This window comes from Rhea americana, unplaced genomic scaffold (assembly GCF_003343005.1).
Source record: "Rhea americana isolate MKP2758 unplaced genomic scaffold, rheAme1 scaffold_274, whole genome shotgun sequence".
Taxonomy (NCBI): Eukaryota; Metazoa; Chordata; class Aves; order Rheiformes; family Rheidae; genus Rhea; species Rhea americana.
The window spans coordinates 654106-680103 of record NW_028186395.1 but is presented as its reverse complement, the minus strand read 5'-3'; the positions used below and the strand labels follow the sequence as shown (position 1 = coordinate 680103).

The 25998-nt window shown below is 43.7% G+C and overlaps 1 protein-coding gene across 1 annotated transcript in view; it reads left to right on the top strand.

Moving 5' to 3' along the window:
- Positions 1–25998, top strand: part of TSPOAP1 (TSPO associated protein 1) — a 56626-nt gene that overhangs the window by 22611 nt on the left and 8017 nt on the right. The window contains exons 10-25 of the mRNA XM_085308391.1: positions 515–624; positions 1359–1468; positions 2524–3339; positions 3876–4027; positions 6888–7478; positions 10024–10344; positions 10664–10843; positions 14267–15412; positions 16025–16151; positions 16316–16467; positions 16650–16818; positions 18191–18262; positions 18696–18731; positions 19764–19867; positions 21678–21749; positions 22846–22974. Coding sequence (XP_085164517.1) covers positions 515–624; positions 1359–1468; positions 2524–3339; positions 3876–4027; positions 6888–7478; positions 10024–10344; positions 10664–10843; positions 14267–15412; positions 16025–16151; positions 16316–16467; positions 16650–16818; positions 18191–18262; positions 18696–18731; positions 19764–19867; positions 21678–21749; positions 22846–22974 — 4287 coding nt within the window. The remainder of the gene's footprint in view (positions 1–514; positions 625–1358; positions 1469–2523; positions 3340–3875; positions 4028–6887; positions 7479–10023; positions 10345–10663; positions 10844–14266; positions 15413–16024; positions 16152–16315; positions 16468–16649; positions 16819–18190; positions 18263–18695; positions 18732–19763; positions 19868–21677; positions 21750–22845; positions 22975–25998) is intronic.

Below are 25998 nucleotides of genomic sequence, written 5' to 3'. Positions count from 1 at the left end.
TTGAAAGACAGCTCTAAATTTTGAAGCCTGAAGTCTTTGGTGGAGCTTTTACTTACTTGGACTATTTTGTTACCAGCCTGCTGGTGTGAGACAGATATGCCTGAGGACTGTTCATATGCAGAATAACTGTGTGTTATTGCAAAGTATGTTCTGAAGGACAAATCAAAATGATTTAAACTTGTTTTTAAGGCTGTCACTTCCTGCCTGAATTAAATAAGCTTAGGTCATGGCTTTGTCTAGCTGAGGTTTGAAACCCTTCAAGGTTTCATCCCCCTCCTGGGGAAGGAGTTTTTTCCTAATGTCCCACCTGAACACTTGAAGCTGCATCTTGGAGCTGTTGCCTGTTATTGCTACTTCTGCAACTTGTCAGTAAATATTCCAAACAGTCCTTGGTCCAGTGGGCAGACTAGCAGTGTGCACCAGCTTAGATTTGTTTACTGCCCTTGAAATCCTTTGAGAATTTCTTTATTGTGGTTTGGGCCATATCTTATGCTCCATCTCATGCTTTTTTTAGGTGGACACTGCAAGTGAAATGGAAGAACTGGATGTTGACAGCATCTCTCTCATCCCAGAGCCAGGCAGCCAAGGCCCTGCAAAACTGCAAGTCTTCTTAGCTCGATACAGGTACTGTGTCATCTCTTTTAGTCTTTGAGATTAGACAGATTATCTCACAGTTGCCTTCTTCACCCTGATCTCCAGCATTAGCCACTGTTAGGGATGGGTATTAGTGTGTCTATGTGTCTGTGTATTCCTTCATGGGAATTTTTGTGACATGTATGACCTGCACAAGCAAATCCAATGCACTTAGTTTAACAAAAACATAGCAAACTCATTAGTTACTCAGTGAGCAACATTGCCTGAAATTTTTCTTTTGAAAATGTTTTGGGATGGAAAATTGAGTTTTGAATTGACACATTTTCATGAAATATGTGTCTTCTGCAGAATAGTCTAGTCTTCTTCAAGAAAATCTTATACTTAAATTCAATTTCTAAATTAAAATTTTTGGCTAAGGTCTTTCTGATTGGAAAAAAAAAAGGCAAGAAAGGCAAGCCAAATGTTCCTATCCACTGATTTACTGTAGTCAAACTGAAATTCATATTCACAATGCAAAGAATATTGACATATCATTCATCTTTTAGACTATAGAAAAGGAGGGAAAAAAATGGGATGATTCAATGCTTGAAAGTAGTAGGTTAAATGTGATCTGTGTTCTCAATCTGGAATTTTGGGCCTATAAGGTTTTGCCTTAGCAGTAGATGCTGTTCCAGTAGACTGTAAGCTAATCTAACATCACAGCTTGAAAGTGTTACTATAAAAGTTGCTATGCAAAGTAAATTTTCTAATTGTAACCATTTCAGCTACAATCCTTTTGATGGACCTAATGAAAATCCAGAGGCAGAGCTTCCACTAATTGCTGGAGAGTATATTTACATCTATGGAGACATGGATGAGGATGGCTTCTTTGAAGGTGTGCTTTAGTAGAATGAAATGTGACTGAACTRCTGTAGAGCATAAGCTAAGCAGCCCAAACTACAGCCTTTATACTTTTTGGTGTCCTACAATGTGTYTCTCTTTTGGCACCTTTGAAAACATGGTCCTGCTTGATTAATAGGCAGATGTAATTGAAACTAAGAACTGTGGACTGCAAATTTGTAATAAGGTTTCTTTGTGGAGCTGGCTTACTTAACGGGATCTAAGCTCATAGCTTGCTTGGGTGCTTTGCAAGAGCTGAGACAAATGCATGCCATGTTGCTCTGCTTGCTCTTTGACTGTTCTGGTTCGCTCTTTCTACTTTAAAGCTTCTTATTTATTTATTTATTTAATTTGTGGCTTAAAGAATAAAAAGATTATTCTTTATTAACATTTTCTGCTTTCCTTGCTTTCAGTTAATTTGCTGGAGGTAGAGTTTGAAAGGGGAAAGTATGCACAATCCTTCTGCTGCGCGTTTGATTCTGATTTGATGGTTCTTATGCATACCAAGAGTTCTGTGGTATCAGTCATCCTCACGGTTTCTTTTTAGACATCTTTATTACAGAAGCTAGCAAAACAATGGGGGGAGCTAAAAAGAAGGCCAAAGATGAATACAGCACTGGAAAGATGGAATTTCATGAGGAGAATACTACAGAAAACAAATCTGTGTGGCTGGGAGAAGAGACATACCGAGAGTCTGCATAGTTTGGGAAGGCTAGAAAAAGACATTTAAGTTAGTAAAAGAGCTGTGATCAGGAACAATGGGATAATGAAGAAGGAAAAACTATTAAGCTGATTATTCAAAACACTGATTATTTGGCTCTGGAATGTATGGAGAAGCAGTGAGTTTTCTCATTGTGGCCATTGGGATCTACCTAGGATAGTCATAGGAAATGGAGTGACATTGGCCAGGGATAGCCTCCCAGAGCTGCTTTCAGTCTTGACTGCAGTGCAGTTATGACCTGGCATAGAGGAGGCCACATTGTCTTCATAGATGGTCTGGAAGGTTGAAAGGTAGTTTCAGCAGTAACAGGTTTCCTGTTTTTTGTTTAGGGGAGCTGATGGATGGCCGGCGAGGGCTGGTCCCCTCCAATTTTGTTGAGCGAGTTTCAGATGATGACCTCATGACGTTTCTGCCTTCGGAGCTGAATGATCTCACCCATAGTTCATACCAGGAGAAAAGTTTTGTCAGTGCAAGCACCAGCAGTGGAGATAAGAGTGATTACTCCATTGAAGAGAGCAGCATCAGCCCATTGACCAGTAGAGCAGAAGGAGACCAGGAGGAGCCTGTTAGACATACAGCAGTGCCTTATCCGAGAAAATTGACTTTGATCAAGCAGCTTGCCAGAAGCATAGTTGTAGGCTGGGAACCACCGCTTTTACCAGCTGGCTGCCCAGAAGTACAGAGTTACAACATCTATGTGGATGAGGAGCTACGTCAAAATGTGAAGAGTGGCTTTCAGACCAAAGCAGTGATTGAAAAGCTGGATTTAAAGACAAAGGCTTACCGTGTGTCTGTGCAGAGTGTGACAGAGCAAGGGAGTTCTGATAGACTGCGATGCACTTTCTTTGTGGGGCAAGTTTTTTGTGTGGCACCAACTATGCTGAAGGTCAGGAGCGTCACAGCCACATCTGCAGAGGTCACGTGGCATCCCTGCAATAGCAATTACAATCATGCAGTGTATCTCAATGGGGAGGAATGTGACATAACAAAACCTGGGGTATACTGGTATACCTTCCGCAACCTGCAGCCCAGCACTCAATACGTTGCCAAGCTGGAGGCCCAGCCCTTGAAAACACCTTGGGAAGAGCTCCCAGAGGTGCAGGAGCAGAACTCAGCTGTGATACACTTCACTACCCCACTAGCAGGTATCAGAGCAGTCATAACCATCACCACTGTGCATGGAGTGCTTGAGGCAGTAAGCTCTCATTATTTTGCTCTGAGGCCTTGGGGCAAAGGGAAGCAAGGTTTATTAGGTTCCAAAGAGTGAGATACWGTATTGTTTCATCTTAGTATTTTTCTTCTTTTATTTCAAAAAATTATTACTTTTTTGGTTTTATTTGCTCTGGGAGAAATCCCCTGTGCTGATTTGAGCAGCATGCCTCTCAGGCAGTGGAATATATAGTTTGCCATGACCTTCATTCACCCTGCTCTAAGGGTTGCTGCATCTTGGCTTCAGCTACTTTTGCAAAGTTGTCTTTTCTGTGCATTAAAACTTTCGCAGAACAAGACCACCTTGTTTGCTCTGTTTTTATCTATCATTTTCCAAGACTACCATAACTATTCCAGTGTGATTCTGCAGTGGCAAGACTGGTGCGAGAGTTTTCTCTTTGCTACTGACCAAGATTTAGTTTGGTGTTATGCTGTAGTGAAACAAACAAAACAAAACTCTGATCTGCCACAGGTACTCCTGATGCTCCTCTGGATGTCCAAGTGGAAGCTGGCCCTTCCCCAGGTATCCTAGTTATCAGCTGGTTACCTGTCACTATTGACGCAGAAGGATCTTCAAATGGAGTTCGAGTTACTGGTTACGCTGTGTATGCGGATGGACAGAAGGTATTGTGCTGACATTGTGCAGGGCTAATGTCTGTGCATGTGGTTGCCTGGAGGCTGATGCTAGGGATAGCAGGCAGACACAGAGCTGCAGGACCTGGAAAACAGCTGGTGAGTATATGCATTAGCCAAGGCATGTGATGAATGTTAGTTACTATGGTGCTCCTGTGACCTAACCAGGACTGAGAGGTAATTTGTATGTTAGTGAGGTATAAAGAAAAAGGAAGGCAAGATCATGCTCTAAAAGGCAAGGAATTGGATTTTTACTGTGAGAGGACTTTTCTAAAAAATGCGTTGTTAGCATGGTGCATGGAAGCCAGTGCTGCAGGCTGGCAATGTAGGGGCAGTCCCGACTTGTGGAGTCCAGTGTGGGAGACACATTAACTGGTGAATATAACTGTGATGGCAGAACTGTTTCATGCTGGTATCTGTAGGGGAGAAGAGTCAACTCCCATGTGGAAGTGACACTGGCTCTCCTGGAGCTTAGTGAGAACCTCAAACCTGAACAGAGTATTTTAGGTTCTTCTGAGGAGAGTGAGAGAAGAGGCACAGGACTGAGTTCACCTCTCTTCCACTGACCCCTGCAGGCTGGACAAAATTCCTTCTGTGCTTCCCTTTTTGCTCTCCGTGGAATGGTGATCCTCCTCCCTGTAGCAGGAGGGCTCCAGGCTAGGTATATACCAGAAAGACTATATATCTTGGTAATAATTTGGGCTAAATTCACTGGAAATAAACAGGCAAAAAGACAGTCTGTCTTTCTGAAGCTAAAGCAATTTTACAATATCCTGCCACTAACCTTGTCTTTTACTACTCACTTGTCATTTCTTTTTGTAGAATCTCTGTAGGATTTTAAACTGAATCCAAGAGCAAGGCAGGTTTCATATCTTCTTGAGGACTCCCAACCTAGTTGCTCCGTGAAGCATTCGTTGATAGTCTCTTAAGGATTTGATCTCTGTTTCCCATCCCAATGTGACGTTGATGCTGTCTTCATAGGGAACCCATTACTATTTTATTTCCTGCCCTGGYTGCTTCCATGCTCTCCATCAGCATATTGGAGTCAGTGTCTCCATCCAGCCCAGGCAGTTGGTACATAGTTCTAGTTCTTGTGAATCTGAAATTTCAGTCTATACAGATTCTCTCTTCCTCATTGAGGTGCTTAGCTTGCAAATTTGATTCTAAATTCTTTGGCACGTAGTAGCGTTTAATTGCTGTTGGCTGAAGTTTTCTTGAGCATGAACATATGCATTTGAATATGAGTCCTTCTTCCTTCATAGCTGAGATTCTCATGAAAAAGCTCTTGAGGGATCAACTGGCTGGCTAGGAGCTCATTGTTTTCAGTTAAGAGAACATCAAGCATTTAAACTGCAGGTATTACAGAAACTCTTGTAGACATTCACATTTGAAACACTTGTGTGCTCAGTATTTCAGCTTTCAAATTTCATGTCAAATTTATTTATTTGTTTATATTTTGTCCTAGAGGGGGAAAAAAGAAGCTTAGCTGGGTGACTCAAAAGGGAAAACAAGGTAATTGTTTAGGAACAAAATCATTACTGATATTCACAGGAGGAACCTGTGGTTGGGAAARGAAGTTTTCTGAAGGGATTTGAAGGCACTAGGAGTCTTTCCTGGCTACCTGACTGTTCTCCAAAAATGACATTCTGACTTTGAGACCAGTCTTGTCCTTGACTGTATAAGCTGGGGATAGTAAGTAGTAGTGGAAGTTGTTTTCAATTTTGTTTTTGGTCTGGATGTTACTGAGCAGTGCACTAAATCTTGCTCTCCACATAGGAAAAAGGTAGAGATAGAAGAGGCTCCATAAATCTTCAGAATTGATTTGTGATCCAGTAAGCATGCCAGGAGGAGGCAGTAACAGTACTTGGCCTGGAAAGAAATGATGTCAGAGAAGAGACAATGCTGCCCCTACGTGGGCTGTTTGTTTTGACTAATGAACACCAAAAAAAGATACCTGTCTAGATTTGTGATGTGTGAACTAGAGCAATTTCTGTGGCAGGACCCTTCACCAGAAAAAAAGGACAGTTAAGAGTGTCAGCCTACTCTCTTTCATGCTAGCCTTGTTGTGACTTGGTCCTCCAGGCAGCAATGAGCTTTGGGGACACCCTTCCAGCACAGTTTCTTTCGATTATTTCAGAGCAAGAGCAGCATAAATCTTGAATCCCCAGGGAATACCATGCCAGTTGTCTTAGCAAGTTGCCACTTCTGTGGACGTAGGGCATGGGTAGAGAGAAGTACACTCCTTTGGGATTGTCCCCGGACTGGGGTGAGGTGTAGTTCTCCAGCCCATTCCTAAATAAGGAACAGGCAAAGGGGGAGCTGTATGAATAACCCAGCGTCCAATACTAATACTGATAAAGCAGCTCCAAGGATTTTCTATATTGAAACTGGCCTGCGGGCTCATGCCCGTGTGATATTGTGCCATTGGTTGTGAGAGAGGCAAGCCACAGCCATTTAAGGGAGTTCAGTGCAAAACAGAGCGATGCTGTGCTGGACATTTGCTGTTTATCTTGGAAATATCTTTCCTCTTTGCAGATCAAAAAGAAGGAATCTACAAAGTTTTACCATGACAAGAGATGGAATAGCCTTTTAAGTGTAGGGAACAAGAAGAATTAGAAACTGGAGTAGGAGGATATTTTATAGAATATCCATATTTCTCAAGTGGTTATAGTAATAAGTTCTCTTTACTGTTCTTGCTTCCCCAATATTGTGCAGAAGGGTTGAAATCCTGCATTTCTATTTTAAAGAGCTTTGGGGGCACTTGTAAACTTTGGGTTTACGAATTGGTGCCATTTCTAGAAGCCATGAGCTATAGATAATAAATAGATCTTTCCTGGTTCTTTGCTTGCAGGCAATAGAAGTTACATCTCCAACAGCTGGGAGCATCCTGGTGGACTTGTCCCAGCTTCAGATGTTCCAAGTGTGCCGGGAGGTTTCTGTGAGAACAATGTCTCTGTATGGAGAGTCAGTGGATTCAGTTCCAGCCCAGATTTCCTCAGTCTTGCTGAGAGCCTCTCGTCATTCTTCACCTTTAGATTCTGCTGTTTCTACCAGTTTTACCTGTAGGCTGCCCTGTGGAGAATCCAGGGGTTCTCTGCCTATGCGCAACCCACCTACACACCAGACAGTTTCGTTCTTTTTTCGACAAAAAGTTCCCAGTGATGGTTCAGATGCCAAATTGACTGATCTTGCCTCTAACTGTGATGGCTCAGCACGGTCTCTACTAGAGAAAGCCTCTTCACAGCTCCATTTCTCTCCCAGTGCTTCCTTGGTGCAGGTTTCAGGCACTTCCTCACCAGGACTGRACACTGCACAAGACAAGAAAAGCCTGACTGTCCTTCCTCAGCAAGCTGGCAGCACAGTGCTCCCAACTGAGAGCACAGAGCCTCTCTCTCCAAGGGAAGCAGAATTGAAAGACCCAGGTGAARGAGTGGAAACACAGGTAAGTGCTTACATTGCCCACCCAGAACCATGTGTGCTAGGAAGAATTATTAGATCATTTTGCAAAATGGAATGAAATACCATCGATCCTCTCTCCGGTTGTGACATGCTGTCCCCTTGGGGCCATCTTGAGGCCGTCCAGCAGGGAGTATGGACTGCCCTKATGTAGCTAGAGCAGGGTCAAGCAGATGAATTTCACTGCTTGATTGCACATGTGCAAGCAGAGCAAGAATTCAGCAGCACTAGAAGGTGAGAAGGATGTTTCCCCTGATGACGATGTCAATGTTAGTCCAACATTGCCCAGTACTCAGACCCAGATTTGGAGAAGTCCTCTCCAGTCTAATGGACTTCTGCAAAGCAGAGTAGGCTGTGTAGAAAGATGGACACTTGTTGGGCTGCATGGTGAGCTGCGTCTGGAGAAGAACTGGGAAGCTCTCATGGCACTTGGTATTTTGATGCACAGAAGGTGGGTAGTTTCAGAGCTCTAGAGGACAGTTGTCACAGCATCTGAGAGATGCATAAGAAAAGAGGTAGATTATCTCTATGGGGCTCAGGCTGTGACAAGAGGGAAAGGTGCATGCCGTAGGTGTGTGATGTATTATATCAGGAAGGAAGATCTTTTTTACATTCTGACATTTGAYATTAGGCAGGGTTTTGTAATTCTTGCCTAGAACCGTATTCCTTTGAGAAAGGTTTTCTGCAGTGGAGGGCAGCTCCTGCATATGAAGATAGGGTCTTAGCATTCCTTAAAGGTTCCCATTGAACTTTTTGTCCCAACACTGTGCTTAGCTTCTTTCTGCCATCAACCTGCAAACAGTCTGGCTTGATAGCAGACTGTTGGTTTAGCTGTTATATTGAAACAAAAGCAGGTAGCCCCAAGTAAGTCACAGAGGCCCTTCTAGCTTAACAGTCTTGTCAGAAAGGGAGAAAAAATTCACTACAGACCTGTCCACGGGGTGCTAGTTTCCAATGAAAAGCAGAGTGAGGCTGTGTGTTAAACGGAAGCTCCTGTATTGACCTTGCAGTGACAGGGGGCTCAGGGGAGTKCTTCAAACCATCAAATTCAGTGTGAATTTATTAATCATGGCAGTGTGAGTTTGCAAAGGCTTAGGGTTAGAGAAAAGGATGAGAAGATTTCTGGTCTGGAGCATCAGCAGCTGTGTGGGCCTAAGGCCAAAGGCCAGATGAATACACAGTAGAACTGAGAGGTTAAGTCCAAAACTATGATTATGATTCTTCATCTGCTCATTTGCTGCCCATGGCACCTCAGTTGTGATTCATTTGCCCACACTTAAATATGTAGGGTAGATGGCTATCTACAAGTGGGTCACTTCGCTTCCTTTGCAGTCAGTGGAGAAAAACAGGTACTTCTAGGCTGCAAATCACCTCCTTCGTTGAGATGTCTGTCTTCATTCTGCATCAGGAGAGGGAAATGGCAGAAGAAGTCTAAGCATCAGGCTATTCATGTGATCTAGACCTGCCTATCTTTCGCCTAAGCCCAGGGGGGATTTAGACTGCAGTGTTTAAATCTCCAAGGGCCTTATCCAGTAAATATTTTCTAGCAAATAAGGACAAAGTCATGCTCCATTGCAAAATGCAGTGGAGGTGACCACTCTTTTTTGAGAAAGGGAGTTAAAGAAAGAGGTGGTTGATGAAGTTCTATCTGCCGTTCCCTCTTCAGTCCTTGGGATTTCACTCCTCCATCTCCCACAGGTTTTCCTAATATGAGACTGAGCTGACTGATCATCAAAGACAGAAGGACTTCTTGGAAATAGATCAGAATATAAAGTTTCTGTAATCCCACTAAGTGACCACACCAATAATCTGTGCAGTTGTATTCTGTCTTTATATTCYTCATTTGTTCTCATTTTTTTCACAGCACTCACCAGCTTCAGTGAGTGCTGGGGCTGTGTCTTCACCTCCAGCTCAAGCTAACTGTAAGCTGGTGCTTAGGACATTTGTTTGGGACTGGAGTGGGAACTGGTCTAGTGGTGTAGGTTGGGCTCATCTTGTTCTTGCTGCTCTAAAATTGTTGTTGCCAATATGCTTTTGTGACTTATGTGACCCCATGTGGCCACATGACCCACACTGTGTGGGTCCCACATACCATGATGCTATAGTGAAAAAGCTGTGTCACCCCTTGCAASTAATGGCAGAGAAGAATTCATTTCCTGAGTGGCTAGCTTTCCTGGCTACAAATTGAATCAAAAAATCTTCATATCCTAAGAGATAGAGAATGCATGGTATTTCTATCAGAGAGCTGCAGGATGGAGGGGTAAAGGACTTGTCCGTTCACAGTGCCTCCCCCAGTTTTCATTGCCCTGTGTCAAGAAGGGGCTAGGTGTGGGATGTAGCAAAGTCTCAGCAGACTGGTGAAATTGGCTTAAGAGATGCTGGAAGGAGACAGTTCTCGAACTTCTCAAAATGTCATTGACAGATCCTTCACTGAGGAACAGAAGTAGAAAATGCAGTGGAGGGCCTAGGAAAGGTTCTGCAGCAGATACTGTTGTTTTCCTGATGATGAACGTTTTTGGTTTCTTTTGCAGATGGAGCTCYCTGTAACCAGAGCACCAGAGCTGGAAAGCCAATCCAACAGCAGTTTGAAGACACGTATGGAGACCTGCCTTGCATGCTCTGTGGAGGATTCACCAAAAGGATCCAATGCTGAAAGAGAGGCGAAGGAGAGGCATTTGAGTCCAGAGCCTCTGCCCTCCCCCAGTCAGGCTGAAGGAGTAGAGAGCGTTTCCCAAGATTCAAACACAAGTGGGAGCATCTGCCAAGAATTCCTGAGATTGTCCCCTGGCAAGGAGGTGACAAAAGAAATGTCCAGAGGAGACTCTGGCGTAGTGTCTAGAGTGAAGAAAGAGGTTTGTTTTACCTTTGAATCTCTGTCTAGGAAGGGATGTGRGTTTTATTTGACAACTTTGAGCTGCAGATAGGTTTTAAGGTCTTATGCATACTGTTCTTCTCCTTCAGGCTATGAAATGTGCCTGACGTATGTGTGTGTGTGTGCACATGCACAGGCATGTGAGACTGCGCTGAGTGCTCTTCTTCTTTCTTGCCACACTTTAGCTGTATGTGTACTAGAGAAAGAAGGTGGAATGAATGCTATTTTGTTGCTGAAACAGAGAGATAGCCTAGAGGTCTGAGTCTGCATCAATAGCAATCTATTTTGCTTTTCAATAGCAAGAAGAGAAAATGTCTGAAATTGGAAGACGGCAGCTGGCCCTTTTTGCTGAGCACAACCGTAGTTCTGACCTTTCAGATATTTTGGAAGAGGAGGAAGAAGAGGACCTTTCTTCAGAAGTGCTGGAAGAGAAGAAACGGGATGCAAGGGAGCCCGGTTACAGGGAGAATGAGGAAAAGGTAATTTCTAGCAGAGCAATGCTTGTGGGGAGCACCAGTGCAACCATTCCATGTCATCAGCTTACAGGAGAACATGCCTGTCTGAGCCCAGCACTCAGTGCAGTGCTTGGCTAAGTTCCTGCCCGCTCTGCTTTACCTCCCAGTGTTGTCTTAAGCTAGTAAAAATGCAAGTTCCTGTGAAAAGGGAAGGTATTTATATGTAATAAATGTGTCCAGGGTTTAATTAGCTGGAAAAATACAAAATGTAATGTGAACTTTAGAACTCAGAGTGAAAAATCAATCCTATTGATCTAATTCTTAATATAGATACAAACAATGATCATATAGGAATCTGAAGTTCACCCATCTGTAAGATCCTATATCAACSCGCCCACCCTCTGAAAGTGAAACAAGCAAGTAACAGTCCGTGCTAAATATATATAATATTGCAAATTATTTTGCTTAGAGTTGTGCCATGGCTGTTGTACAGTTCAGATGTGGTGAATGAAGAAATACTGGTTAAGCTGAACTATGAATGATCATGTTCATTCATGTTAGAAGTTCAGACAGTTAAAGCTAGTGTATTATAATGCGTCTGCAACAGGAAGTTTGCTTAAAACTGTGTGGCTGGAAAGTGGTATGTGATCATACAAATTATGGCATTTGGGGTGAGTGTGCATAAGGGAAAGTGTTACAGTTGGATGTTTGAGAAGCTAGAAAGATCTACAGGAAATGTGATATGGTTGTATTGCAAGAGACCATGCTAATTCCTTCCATGTGCTCAAATAGCAGCTATAATTCATTGATGCTGATCTATATGGCTGCTAGCCTGCAGCACAGATGGGGTGGATCTACTGAGCCTTAATAGGTCAGCAGCAGACAGTGTGATAAATCTGGAATAAATTTGCTGCCTCTCCTTTTCCCCTTCTGAAAGGGGTTCTGCTTCCCTAGTGAGGAGGTTGGATTTGCAGTACAGTGCTTTGGGATACCAAGGAGAGGCCTCCTCTTCCAGCTGGAAGTCTGCTGAGTCTACCTGGAAAGTACATACCAGATGGTGCTTCCGGCTGTTGAGATTGTGCTGGAAATAATAGAAAAGAAGTCCAGTTTCCTTGGGAGGAAAAAAAGGACGATGAGAACAGTCAGGAATGCCAAGTTGTGTCACTTCTTCCTGGATATCATATTGGCTTGAACATTTTCTTTTTTCCTTTTTGGGGGAGGGGGAGGGGAAGAATTACACACATCCTGGTGACTTGAGCAAACTTTTGCTTCTTTACCTGATAAAATGCTTGTTTTCTGTTTTGATTGTGAAGATTTGAGGGAGTGAGGAGCACAATGTAATAACAGATGCTGAATGGGGAGAAGGGCATCCAAGGGCAGGAAGCTTTAGGGCACTGAGCTCCCTATTCTGCTGTAGTAGAGTGAGGGAAGATGATAACTGGAGTGGGTCAGGCCTCAGCAGGCCTATTTTGTAGGCCTCTGCATATCTGGTAACATTTTGGGTTATTTCAAGTCTCCTGAGCCAACTCTTTCAGGAATTGTGGGATAAAAGTATGGAGGAGTGCTGATTTTAAAATGTTTAACCTCAAATATGTTGTTAATAACTTTCTCCTTGGTTATGAATGTGCGACAGACAGAGTCCCACATTATAGAAGTTTACTATTCTACTCCTTTTGAAATACATGGCAGTGCTTTTTCTTCAAGATTTCTCTCTTCTGAGTCCCTTGATTCATTTTGTTTCAGTATAAAGCCAAACTTGCCTAAACATACTCTTCACTTGCTAGAAACCAGTTCTTATGTAAAAAAATCCAAACAAAGGGCACAACTTTATAGGTGGCTAAAATAAATCTGACTGGATGTAATTTATGGCTGTATTAATAAATTCTGCATACTATTATTTGGTATTGGAGGGCTAACAAGCTAGTCAGGGCCTGGAGTGCGTGTCCTGTCAGGAGAGTTTGAGGAAGCTGGACTTGGTTAGCCTGGCAAAAAGGAGGCTAAAGAGAGATATAGTAGCCTCCTAGGAGTATTTGAAGGATGATTAAAAGATGAGAGAGCCAAAGTCTTCTTGTTAGGGCAGAAATTTAAAAAGAGGCAGCAGCCACAAGTTGATGCTTGGGAGGTTCATGCTGGACRTGAAGTAAAACTTCTTTCCCAGTGGGGTGATCTGTCCCTGGGACAGGTCTCCAGAGAGATGAGCGATCTCCATTCTTTGGTGTTTTCAAGCCTCAGCTAAACAAAGCCATTGATCTAGTATTGGTGACAATCCTACCGCAAACAGGAGATTGGACTAGAGAACTTTGGGGGCCCTTTCCAATCAATTGTATTTCTAAATATAATTCAGTACCACTTCTGTTTGAAAAAAAGTTACAGAGGTGAAGTGTTCGATAGCTCACTTACAACTGCATTTTTGTCCCATTATATTTCAGGTTTCAATTATCTCTAAGCAGCACTGTTTGTGCCTGTAGCTTATAATGTCATGATCTAAATTGTCAGGGAGGTTGGACTGGATACCTCCAGAGTTTTCTTCCAACCTAAGCTATGTTATGCTTCTAGTATTTTACCTTTTAATTTTATTATTAATATAGCAAGAGACAAAACATAAATTACACTGTTGGTAGAAGACAAACTTTAAAGTGGAACAGCATTTTCTAGAAAGATTTTTGTAATCTGGTAGGTTCTTACCCAGCTGCAAGTGAAATAYAAGTCTGTGTGAGCTGTTTGAGGTAAATGGTTTTCATGTTTATTCATGGCAACTCTGTGTTCACCAGGATTTACATGCAACAAACTACTGTAGAGTTGGACCTTGGCAGACCAGTTGAAGAGACTAGGGAAGGTCCTCCCACAGCAGCAACACCTCCAGAGGGTGTGCTTCTGCACAGTGCTGCTTCCTTCTGTTCCAGTGCAAAGACACAGAAAGATTAGGGAGGACAGTGGGGTCCTTGTGTGAGCGCAAACTGTGTAGTGTCAATACACTGATTCTTCTGGAGGTAGGAACCTGATCATCTCTAATATACAGTCAACAGCTGTGGAGGAACTGTGCTGGTCCTGCCCCCATCATCCCAGACCCAGGATGCTGAAGCTGTGGGGAATGAAGTGGACAGGATAAAAGGTGCTGCAGAAAGTTGTGTGTTTAGAGGGAGAGGTTGGGAGAGAGCTGTTCCATGCATTGGCCTTTTTCGCTTTCCACTGCATTGCTAGCTCATCTGATTGGTGGTTTTTTGTTTTCTTTCTTTTTCTTTTTCTTCTTTTTTTTTCTTTTTTTTTTTTCCCAGAAGAACCATTGCTATCTTTTGCTTCCTACCCTTGCTTCTCTGCAGATCACAGTCTCCGCTCCATCCTGCTGTGCTGGGTGGGAATCGGCTGTAACGTTGTCTCTCTTTTTAATGCTTATTTCCTCTCTTTTTTCCTTTGCTTGTCCTGGCTGTGGCTTATCTTGGGGGCTAGGTACAGATGGATCTTTGTGATACTGACAGCGATGAGGAGATTCTGGAGAGGATACTAGAACTCCCACTTCAGAAGAACCACAGCAAAAAATTGTTTAGCATCCCAGAAGTGACTGAGGATGAGGAAGAAGATGAGGATGAGAAGTGTGTTCTGGAGGAAAAGGCAGAACCTCAAAAATCCATGGAAAGGCTTACTCACCCTGCAGGAAGAGCAGAGAAGCCACTTGACATCCAGGAGCCATTTCTAAAGCCAGATGGTAGTGATAACTCCCCAGATCTGTCTGCTCAGACTCTGCAGGAGGAGGATGCTGTTAAGGAGAGTGGAGGGGATGCTGACCAAGAGAATCGTACCTTTGGGCAGCTGGCTTGGAATCAGAAAAGGGCAAACTGGACCTGGGGCTACCAGGAGAGCGATGTGAAGTCTATGACTGGAGCGAGTTCCCCTTGGAGCAAGAAGAAGGGAAATAATTACAGAGAGAGGATCCGGAGTCGGCCTGAGATGGGTAGGAAGAAACAGAACGATTTCACAGAGCACTGCAGTCGTCTGCTGGGCAACTGCAGCCCATTGGGAGGCGGGTTATACAGAGCTCCTAGCCTCAGGGAAGAGCTGAATGTTGTGAGCAGTGCTGGCAGTAAGGAGGGGTTTGATGTGTACAGTCATGCCAGACAAGGCACCTCACGAAAAAGCCACAGGAAGGCAGCGGTTTCATGTCTCACAGAGGCTCCTGTGGTGGCAACACACTGCTCCAGCCCTAGGAGCCTGGAAATAGACATTGAATATGACTCAGAAGATGATCAGGATTTGACCTGCGCATCCCCCCCTGAGATCAGGCCATGGCCAGATGGCAGACTAGAAGGATCTCAGAGCTGCCAGGGAAAATGGAGTGATTGTTCCAGTCAATGTGAGGTTGCCTGCATTGGTGGCAGAAGGGACCTGACCAGATGGGAGATGACTGAAGAACAGGGTATGGAGTGGGCTGGGTCTCCGAGCAGTCGCCTGCGATTCCGCTGCCGGGATAAGGAAGTGCTGAGGTGTGAGAGCAGCTCTGAGGAGCAGGGCTGGGAATTGGACTGTAAGTCACCTGGCTGGAGAAGGAGGCTCGAACATCCTTGGAAGGGGATACGTAGCACCTCCTTGCACAAAAGGGTTGGGTGACTTTTCCTATTCTGGCTTTGAAGCAGCTTGTAGTGGCGTTAGCTTTCCTTCTGCTTCCCCAGCCTGCCTGTATCTTGCTTTGTTCAGTGTTGTGCAGAGAAAGGACTGTCCTCTAGGATTATCCAGAAGAATATCTGGGAGATTCCATAGTTCTGTGCTGCTCTGTGGCTTTTCTTGTATTAGCTGCTTCTGCTTTTCCTGCTAAAAGGCAGAGTGTCACTGATGCAGTATTCCTTTTCGCTTTGGGTCTTCCTCCCTATGACAGGAGGCTGTGGGACCCAAATGAAAATTCCTAGTGAAATAAACTGATTTGTGAAAGCACTTGTGGATGATGACTGTAATGTCATTTCCTCCCCTTGAAATGCCCTTTCCTACTTCCTCATGCTCACTAATGGTGTCATCACTCGTTTCTGGCAGGGAGCCTGCTTGTATTTGTTTGGTTTTGTTTTCCAACTCCCGTGGTATTTTCAGCTTTAGTGTCCCCGAAGAGGAATGTTGCATTTGGATGCACTGATCTTTTGTGGAGTGCGTATGAGCTRAGCAGTGTTCATGTGAGTCGGAAGGCAGAGGCTGCTACTAACTCTCTGGTGGTTCCTGTTGCAGGCTTCTGGTAATAAAGATCCTAGGGGCCAGGAGTTGCCTGGCTCAGCTGCCTGGCAGGCTCCCAGCAGAAGAGGAAACAAGAGCATAAGAAGAAGCCAAGTGCAGAAACCTTTGCTTTCTAGTCCAGGTGAGTGGGCAGAGGGGAGAGTCAGCAGCAGGACAAAGGGAGGCTATTGGAAATTTCATGGGAGAAGCTAGTAGGCTGTGTTTGAGGGACAGGCAGGTCTATGGCAGGGGATCTCTGGGACATGTTGCTGATATTCTCTCTGGTGTATGCCTGTCTGCACACAGGTCCTCCAAGAAGCACAGCTTCAGAAACTGCTGTTAAAGATGATGCCATTAGGATATTTGTGGCCCTGTTTGACTATGATCCTGTGTCTATGTCTCCTAATCCTGATGCAGCAGAAGAGGAACTCCCATTTAAGGAGGGGCAGATCCTGAAGGTAAGAGCATACTTTGGTGAATATCCTCTTTGTATGAAGCTATCCTATGTTAAAGGGACAACTGAATCTTGGGAGGCAGAACTCCTTTATTTTAGCAGTTTCTTTAGCTTCCTTGTTCTACTTTTTTTTCCTGTGTCTTGGTCCCTGTAGCATAAACTGGTCTCTGGCCTTTTCTCTTGCAGGTGCATGGAGACAAGGATGCTGATGGCTTTTACAGGGGTGAATGTGCAGGAAGGGAAGGGTACATCCCCTGTAACATGGTATCTGAAGTCCAGGTGGAGAATAATGAAGTCAAGAAGCAGCTCTTAAAGCAAGGGTTCATTCCTGCTGACACACCGATGGAGAGTGTAGGTACTGTATCTTGTTTACATGCATGCTGTGCTTTTGCCAGCATGTTTCTTCTCTGAAATGAGGAAAGCTCAGCCATGCTGTCAAGCTATGTGCTTTCACTTGTGACTATGTGATTTCTGGTAGATTTGTGTTCTTTGGCTGCTCTAGGGTCTAGGAAGAGGAGAGTTTTGAATGAGGCTTTTTCTGCACTTGGGACATACATAGTGTTTCTCCTGTGTATATTCTCTGGTGCCCACTGATGGCTAGATGCCTGTGGTAGCCCTTGCCTGGGGGAAACATAAAAGGCTGCCCGTACCCTGCCCCAATGCAAGTTCTCAGAAGTATAAAGGAGTTTAATAGCTCTGAAACTGCATAAAAAATAGTGAATCTGAAAGTTATGAGGTAGCTGATGATGGTGAAAAAGACATGCATATGTGTAAGTGCACTGAGTGTAAGCCATTGGTTCTCTGAGCAACCAGAGTGTAATTCTTCTTTGTTACTTTCCTGCTGCCATAGACCTGTATTACAGTCTTGTAACCAGGAAACGCCATAGAGAGGCTGGTCTGGGAACTTTGTTCCACAGACTCAAATGAGCATTCTTCTTGGGATGGATGTCCAGGCTCCCCTAGAGATCCTCTCTTCTCAGTCTTCATGAGATTCAGGGGCACTTTCAGTCATCTGTCTATAGAGCACTGCCGTGTGCAAGAGCAATGAGTTTTGAGACAAGGGGCACTTTATGGTGCTGCATAGCAGAAGAACAAGAGAATTGAATCAAATTTCAATTAATTCAATGTTTTATGAATTGAAATAGAGGGGTTTTGAGTGGAGCAGATGTCTTTCTATGCCGATAATTAAGCAATGGAATAGGAACCCTGGGGGGTGGAGGTGGGGATTTCTGTCCGTGGAGGTTTTCAAGACCCAGCTGGACAAACTCCTGAGCAACCTGATCTGAACTCAATATTAACTCTGCTCTGTGAAGAAGTTTGAATTAGAGACCTCCCAAAGTCTGTTTCCACGAGAGTGATTTGATAGGGTGCACTCCACGTGGCATTTTTCACCTGTTGATAGTGTGAGGTTTTATTTTCCTCTTATACTTCTGAAAGTTAAAATGCAGGGAAGTAAAGAAATTTGGCTGATGTGTCCTGTGGTTTTACTGATGGGCATAAATGTAATGTGGATTTCTGTCTATATTTAGGATGTGGATCATGCCACATCTGAGTTCCCATACGATAAATGGAGATTTGGTCTTTGCCTATGGAAATCACAGTGTCTGTTTCCCAGGGGAAGCATGTCTTGCTATTCTGTTGCCTGTTCACTCTTTAAGAGGCTTTGCACTTTCCATTCACTGTCTGTTTCTCTTGTCTATTTATTTGCTTTTTCGGTTTTTATTAAGGAAATGGCACATTTTCTCCACCTCCACGCCGCCAAACCGTCCCTCCTCCAAAACCCAGACGCTCCAAGAAAGGTCTGTGTCACCCACTGCTTCCTCTTTGATTTTTGCAGTAGCATTGCAGGCTGCACTGAATTTTTACTACTTGTTTCCAGGACTCTCAGATGTTTCCAGGACTCTCAGATCTTTATCTCTGTACAACTGCTAGGAAGTGGAAAGAGAGCCCATCCTTTTTGGTCAAGCAGCATTGCTCCATGCTACAAACCTGGCTCCAGTGTTAGAAGTTTTTAAGGATAATGATGTCTTCTGTAGTTTTGGAGCTTGACCTCTACTTCTTATTAGGTCCCTGAGTCATGGATCTGGCATAGGCTTTGAGTTGCATGAATGGTTTGCTTTTGTTGTTTGCTACTTTGGTCTTTGTTCTTTTGATTGTTGCTTGTCACTTGTCTGATGTGTTCATTGTTGAAAGATGAATACCCACTGACAAGCTGTTTTCTTCCCCTAACAGAATTGAATAAACAAGAGAAGTGCAAGTCTCAGCCAGGTGAGAATCGCTCCTTCCTATTAGAGAAGAGGCATGTTACATTGGTGTGATCATAATACACACAAGTGTTTTACGGTCATGGGCTGTAGCTAAGGGCCAATGCAATACCCTGTAGTCCTTTGAAGCATTGTAAGAAAAAGGTTTTTCCCAGAAAAAGAAGAGTTTTAGTTTGTGCAATTTAGCAGTGGGTGCAATGGCTTTTGGCTAAGCAGGAAGTATTTGAAGGTGAAGGTTTTGCTTTGGAGGAGCAGGGAGATCTCTTATTGATCTAATGCCAGAGTCCTTAAAATCCAAGGTCTCTTACAGGGTGAGAGAGAATGGGGGGTTTCTTTGTGCTCTCTCCGCTTAGGTGCGCAGTCATCTGTTGGGCTCAGGAGACACCAAGCCTGCAAACCCCTTCTTAGTCCATCCAGTTCTGACCTGACACAGGGATTAAATCCATAAGATGAAGAATTGGACAATTTGCGTTTTTCTGTAGTGCCAAACTTTTCTTTTGTAGTCTGTCTGTGTGTAACAAAGCCAAGCAGGCAGGTAGTTGCGATAGCACAGAACTTTCTCCAGGCTTCAAGGTCTGCCTTCCATTTGTCTGTCCCGAGCTCAGTGCTCCTGTGGCCTGGGCTGTTTGTTGAAGCTGTCTTGTGATTTTGTTGCTCGCTTGGCACTTGGAGGGTAAATTTTCTAGCTCAGTGGTAGAACGGTGCATGGAAGGAGGAGAAATGTCCCTCCAAAGCCTGTCAAAGCTAAGGATTATCAGGAGCCTGTTGTTTTCTGGGTGATTTCTGAATGTAAGTAGGACACTAGGATGTTGGAGCAGGGAGATATCTGCAGTTCTCTGCTTGTAATGTGATACAAGAGATCAAAAAGCTACTTTACTGGATATATCTGGAGTCTGTGAGATCTTTCCCCCATTCAGTTTTCCCCTTGGACTTTTTTCATACAATCCACTCAAGCACAGTGAAGGAGCTGCTGTGATTTGAGATTTTGTCCTAGAATTTCAAGCTCAGGATATTCTCTTTTATTTCTGTCCTGCAGAACATAAGCATCAGGACTTTGAAGCTGAACTGCTCCCTGCTCGAAGTATGGTGGCTGTGTTTGACTATAACCCCAAGGAGAGTTCTCCAAATGCTGATGCAGAGGTAACCAGCAGCTGTTCGCTTCTCTTATAGATTCCTTTTTCTCCCTTTTTTCTCCTCTTTTATCCTATGACACTTAGTACTTCAGTCAGAAGCTACAGAATTAAAGCTTGAAAATATAACTGATAGAAGGGATTGACTAAAGCTATAAAAAATAGAGTTTACTTGTATGTTCTTTCATGCATTCTCTAATAACTGTGTTCACTTACCTGCAAAGAACATGAAACACTATACTCCCAATTATTTTTGGGATATGTGCCTTAGTTGCACCATGCAAGCATCATGTGGCTTCCTAGGATTCTCTAGTGCGTAGATAGGGTTATCAAGCGAGTATTTCCTGGCTGTGATTTTTTTTCAGTAGCTCTAGTAGAAGCCTAGGCTCTCGTCCAGAATTCTTTACTCTTCAACTCAGCAGAATTGGGAGAGAACTCTTTCTGCAAAACAACCTAAGTAAAAGCATACACTGTTCTCTGCTCCTCCCTAGCAGCATTAGTCTGCTCTGAGCAAGGCTAAACAGGAAGTCTGGATTCAGGTTATTTCCATGCTTACTGAAAAGAGTGTATGGCCAAGCACAGTACAGATAATGTTTGCCTCCCCAGCTGTCTCTGAATATCTCGTGAATGTGACAGAGCCTGCTTCTGATGACAAAGTGTTTTGGGGGTGATAGATCCTCTTGGAAGAGGTGTAATGAGAGCATGTGTCAACCTGCATCCATGTAGATATTCGCACATCTGGCCAAAGAACATATCTGAGCCTTTGTTGTGAGAAAAAGGTTGTTATTTTTAGCAGTGATTTGACCTTCACAGAACCCTTCCTGTGAAGGGAACTCAAATTATTGAGACAAACTGGTGCAGTTCTGTTGCATTGGTGGAAATGCACCCCGTTCACACTGCCAGAAATTTTGGTCATCTGTTTTGCTATGAAGGTTGCAGCTGCCGTTTGTGAACTTGCCACAAGCCAGTTCTGTGCAGTTCTTTGTGTCTGTGAATGAAGTTCCCTAGAAGCTTCTTTCTGCTAGAACAAAATAATTCATGGCCAGCAGTAGGAACCTGTGGCCTCAGAAGATAAACTAAGCACTAGAGATTAAGTATAAAACCTGCCTAGAGATCTCTACAGGTCTGTTCCAGTCCACACTTTTGTGATTCTGTGAAGTGCATATAAAGCCATACTAGCTGGAGTAGGATTGTCCATTATACAATCTGTTTGCAGAGTCACGTTTTCTGTCCTGGAAAAGCTGTTTCACTGTAACTGATGGGTCCCTTCACTTAGGAGAGTCTGCTTTGGCCTGCGTCTTGTGCTCTGTGGAGTACTGGCTGGGATGGCTGAACGGATGGATGGATCTGATAGGGAAGGGTTATGTGTCTTGCACAGTAATGTTCTGTTCTATGGTCAAGTGTACCTGTTGGTGCACATTCCTGCTAGTCGTGAATCCCTGAGCACAGCACACAGAATAGACTCATATGAAGGGAAAGAGATTACGTATTTGCATTTAAAGAAATATAAGGTATTTCTGGTGGTTGTTCAGGTTGTTTTCAATATGCCTTTCCTGAACAGATGGTAGGCATCATTTTTATGCTTTATAGAAATTGTTTTAGGAGACACGGTTTGTTCTTAACTTGCGAAATGCTTCCTTTGCACTGCATTTCATAATGCCTCACTTAGAATCCTGTTCTGCATCCTGGTCCTGCAGGCCCTAACAGAATGGCTTTTCTTGCTCACAGAGAGATCTTGCAAGCAGCCCGGGGTGACCTTGTGTTTCTAGTGAGAAATTCCAGACAGTGCTCCTGAACTGTTATTCTCTTGCTTTTTGCAGGCTGAACTGACTTTCAGTGCGGGGGACATTATCACTGTGTTTGGGTCCATGGATGATGATGGATTCTATTATGTAAGTACCAGTGTCAGGAAAATCCAGTAGTTATGTGTGGAGTAGTTGGAGTCCATCTAGTGGCAGGAGAGCAGAAATTAGGGGATGAAGTATTCTGCTTGTGGAACAAATGAACCTGTTGCTGCTTATTGCAGGGCAGATTGTATGTTGTAGTCCATTCTCCTCTTCTAAATCCAATATCCAAATGGTTCTGAGCTGCTTTCTCTGCATAACTTCACTGCAGGTGTCTTGAAGCCGCAGATACATCTTACTGCACATGTATTGGCATCTGCTACAAGCTGATTTCTTACCAAGGATTCTGACACTTCAGTGTTATGCAGGGCAGGAATAACATAAGAAAAAAAAAGTGCCAACCCCTATCCTGCCGCACTTCAATGTATCAACTTGTATCAGTTTAATTTGCTGTGGGCACCTAGGGACTGTGCCTGCCACAGAGGCGTATGTTGGGCAGAGTTTTTAGTTCTTGGATCATCTATTTCTGGACAGAAAGCAGTGTATCTTCACATATCAAATTTGAGGTTCACTTACAGGTAAAGTCTGGAGGGATCATTCTGCATGTCTTATTTGACCAAGCAAAGTTGATTTGCAGCCCTAGATGTCAGTGTGCATACAGACAATGCTACAGGACAATTGTACCACTAATACCTCAATCTTTAAATAAAAAGAAATGAAAGATAGAAAAAGAAAAAAGAAATAAATACCAGGGCAAAGCAAAGGCCCTTCGTAAGTCTGTGGCACATTCATGTTCCGGTTGCTTGCAGCTTATCAGTGGAAATGTTTTGAGTTTGTAGAGTGCAAATAGGCTTAGTAATTTAGAATTTATGAGTGATCACATTTTTGTAATACATTTATCATTGCTTTCTGTCATCTTCTGTCACTTTACTCTGCTCCTCTGTATTTTTGCATTCTCTCATTGTTCCACCACTAACCAAGAATGCAAATGAAATTTGCTGAAGATACTTCCAACATGAATGTTTTCCTGGGTCCCTACCTTTTCTCAGGCCGTAGCCTAGCCTTCTCTGAATGGGGTTGCACCTCTATTTGTATCTCCATCAGCCAGAAAACCTGATGTGAGAATTGAATGTTGATCCTGCAGGGAGAACTAAACCAACAGAGAGGGCTCGTGCCATCTAACTTCTTAGAAGCTGTACCTTTGCATGGAGGCACAGTTGAGGAACTTCTTTCAAAAGATAAAGAAGCTTTTCCATTGAGTGCTGAGAGCCAGGTAAGACTGCATGACTCTGCAGTACAGACAACCAAACTATGCCATGGGTGGGAACTGGAGACCAGAGGGTTATGCAGCATGCTGTATCTGATAGAATCGTGATAAAGGTAAAGGAAAATAAATTACTGTATGCAGCTGAGTGCATCTCATGTGAAAAACTCAAAGATTTAGAGAGGATAACTAAGAGCTTTTGTTAAAGACTTGCCTGAAGTGCAAGAAAAGACTTAAAGCAACAGTTCACTGGGGCCTCAAGTCTCCTTATGGTGAGGTGATCAAAAAGCTTCCTAGCTCCCACCAGCAAATTCTTTAGATACAAGCAGGAGTCACTGGTGAAATCCTGCTACACACAAAGCAGAGCAGCTGTCTCCCCAAGACACAGGAAATTCTTCAGATGTGTTCATGTCCATGCCAGGGAGTTCTAAAGCTGTTTACACCCAAACACCAATGGCCTTCTACCCACCCCAAGTTAGATATTTTAATCCAGTCCAAAGTATTTTCCAACACACACAAAGAATGCTGAGGAATTTCCCAGATAGATCTGTGAAATGGTTCTTAATGCTTTGAGAGCAACACACAAATCCAAGAAAAACATCACATTACTCTCACTGTTTAAACATATGGCTAAGATTTGGGTCATCTGCCAGATTCAGTCAGTTCTCAGTGGGTGAGGCCAAGAGCATGGCACTTCCTATGTCAGTTCTGGGCCTTCACGCTGTGTTATTCTGGAGAATGGGAGGCAGGAGGGCACAGCTTGGTCCTAGCTCAATGTACTCATCCTTCAAGGTTCAGTTTTTTTTGGAAAGCTATTGGCACAGTCAACGGTGCCAGAACCAAAGAAATGTTGAACAGCAGGCCCAGATTGGCTCAGAGCTGGTCTTTAAGCAAGTATGTAGCCCTGAATCCTCCTTTGTCAAGCTTCCCATTGGTGTCACGCTTTTCTGCTGTCTGCACCTTCTTTCATCCTGCTTTTCATGCTTAGCCCCTCCTTTTCTCTGTACCTGCCTCCTATTTCTCTATATTTAAATGCTTTCTGACCTCCTTCAAGTATCTCCTCCAGTCAGCCCCATCTCTTGCTTCCACAGATACGTGGGTGCAGTATCTGTGCTACAGCCTCTGTGCCTTCCTATGAAGAGAAGATGACAGGCCTAGCAGGCCTGACTTGGAAACGAAGTTTGTGCATAGTTTTCAGCTTCATCTTCCAAATTCAGCAGCTGTCTGGGTCCCTTGAACTTGCCTGTCTAGGACCTTTGCTCTCACTTCCTTTGCTCTCAACTCATAAGGGCTGATCGAGGCTGAGGCATCAGAGGGGTTAATGAGCTGTTACTACCAGGGTTTAACTAAAGCCCTGAGGTTACACAAGTCTAACTGCTTGGGTGGAAATAGGTTTTCAAAGTGGGTTTTCTTCTCCGCTTTCCCTCTCAACATGATTTGTTCATCCCAAATTATACATAGAACAGAGAGTGCCCAAGAATACCTGAAGCAGTACAGCTATAACAGTTTGAATTCATAGTGTAGCTTATTACAGATCTGTCCCTCCTCTCCAGTGCTGACTGGCAAAAATGGCCTGTTTCAGATGTCAGGGGTCACTGTTCCATAACCAGCCTGAGTCCTTCTGGAAATCTTGGGAAATTCAGCTAAGCCTCAGGGCAAAAAGATGTTCTTGCCACTTGTAAATATGAAGTGTGTGGTTTAAATGGTATTTTATTAAAGGGAGAAAAGAGAAACCCAAAACGGTGATAAACAGGGTACATGCACAACACATCTACCCTTATTTAAAAGCGTCCCTCTTTGCATCCCTTTCTTTTGGTTTCTTGATGAGGAAACTGTGACACCAGTTTGGCCATGCTATGTCCCAGAGCTGTGTCATGGACCATTTTGGGTAAGAAGGCCCTATCTGGCCTCCTGCTGAGTGGGGAACATGAGCTGCTCCTAGTCCTTACTCTGCAGCTTACCTCTTCCCTCTCCATTGGTGCTAGGTTCAGTAGAGGGTGACTTCCCCCAGGATACAGCAGTTTGGCCCAAATATCCGTGCACGTTCACAGCTATAAAAAAATTTTTCTGGTTCATGACACTTTTAATGAAAATTCCATTGAAACGTGACAAAATGACCTACATAAAACCAACATGTTTCAGGCTTGCCTGCCTGTTAGTACTTTACATTTGTCTCCCCTTCTCTCTACTAGAGATGCACAAAGCCTCCCCTCACCTTGGCTTTCAGTCTGCAGAGCAAGAAGCTGCTGCCTTAGGTCAGGATAGATTTGGTGGCTGTGGGACTTGGCTGGTTCAGGCACTGCTATTCTTTGTAGTCTGTGATGTCTGGGAACTTGGAAAATTCAGCTGTTGATGATTAAGCCAATTTTATTTCAGTCRGAATCGAAGTTAACTAGCTAGGCATGACTTCCCCCTACCACCACCCTGTCTTGATGCCCCATTCTGTGTAGTGACAGGGCTCCCACATTCACTTGTCTTGCTACCTCCGGATCCTTTTCCTGAGTGATTCTAGCTGAGCTGTCTTTAACAGTGCGTAGTCCTACATGCTGCTTGTGCTTTGCAATCCAAGTCTATCTAAACAGATTCCAGATATGAAGGGCATATTTGCCCACTTTTAACAGGAGTGCATTTACCCTTCTTGTAACCAAACCTGTATTAGTTAACTAAATTTAACTATGTTTAGTGATTACCAAGGGGAGACAGAACTTGACCCCACTGTATTCTGGGCTCTGTTACAGGTTCCCAAGTTATGAGTAGAATATCTGATGAGTTAAGCTGGAGGAATATTTCCTTCTGTTAAAAAATACATATTCTAAGGGCCAGTCCTGAACTGAGACAAACTCTGACAGCAGTGCAGCTATACCTGGGGCTTTCCAAACTCCAGGGACATATTTGCTTCTGTAGATTTAGGAACTTGCTAGTTAAGTATATTGTTGGCATATATATCTAGGCACAACACAGACAGATGGGTAGATGGCTTGATGGGATGGGATGAGTTCTCACCTTAGCTGCTGCTCTTTGGGAAGGAGAGCG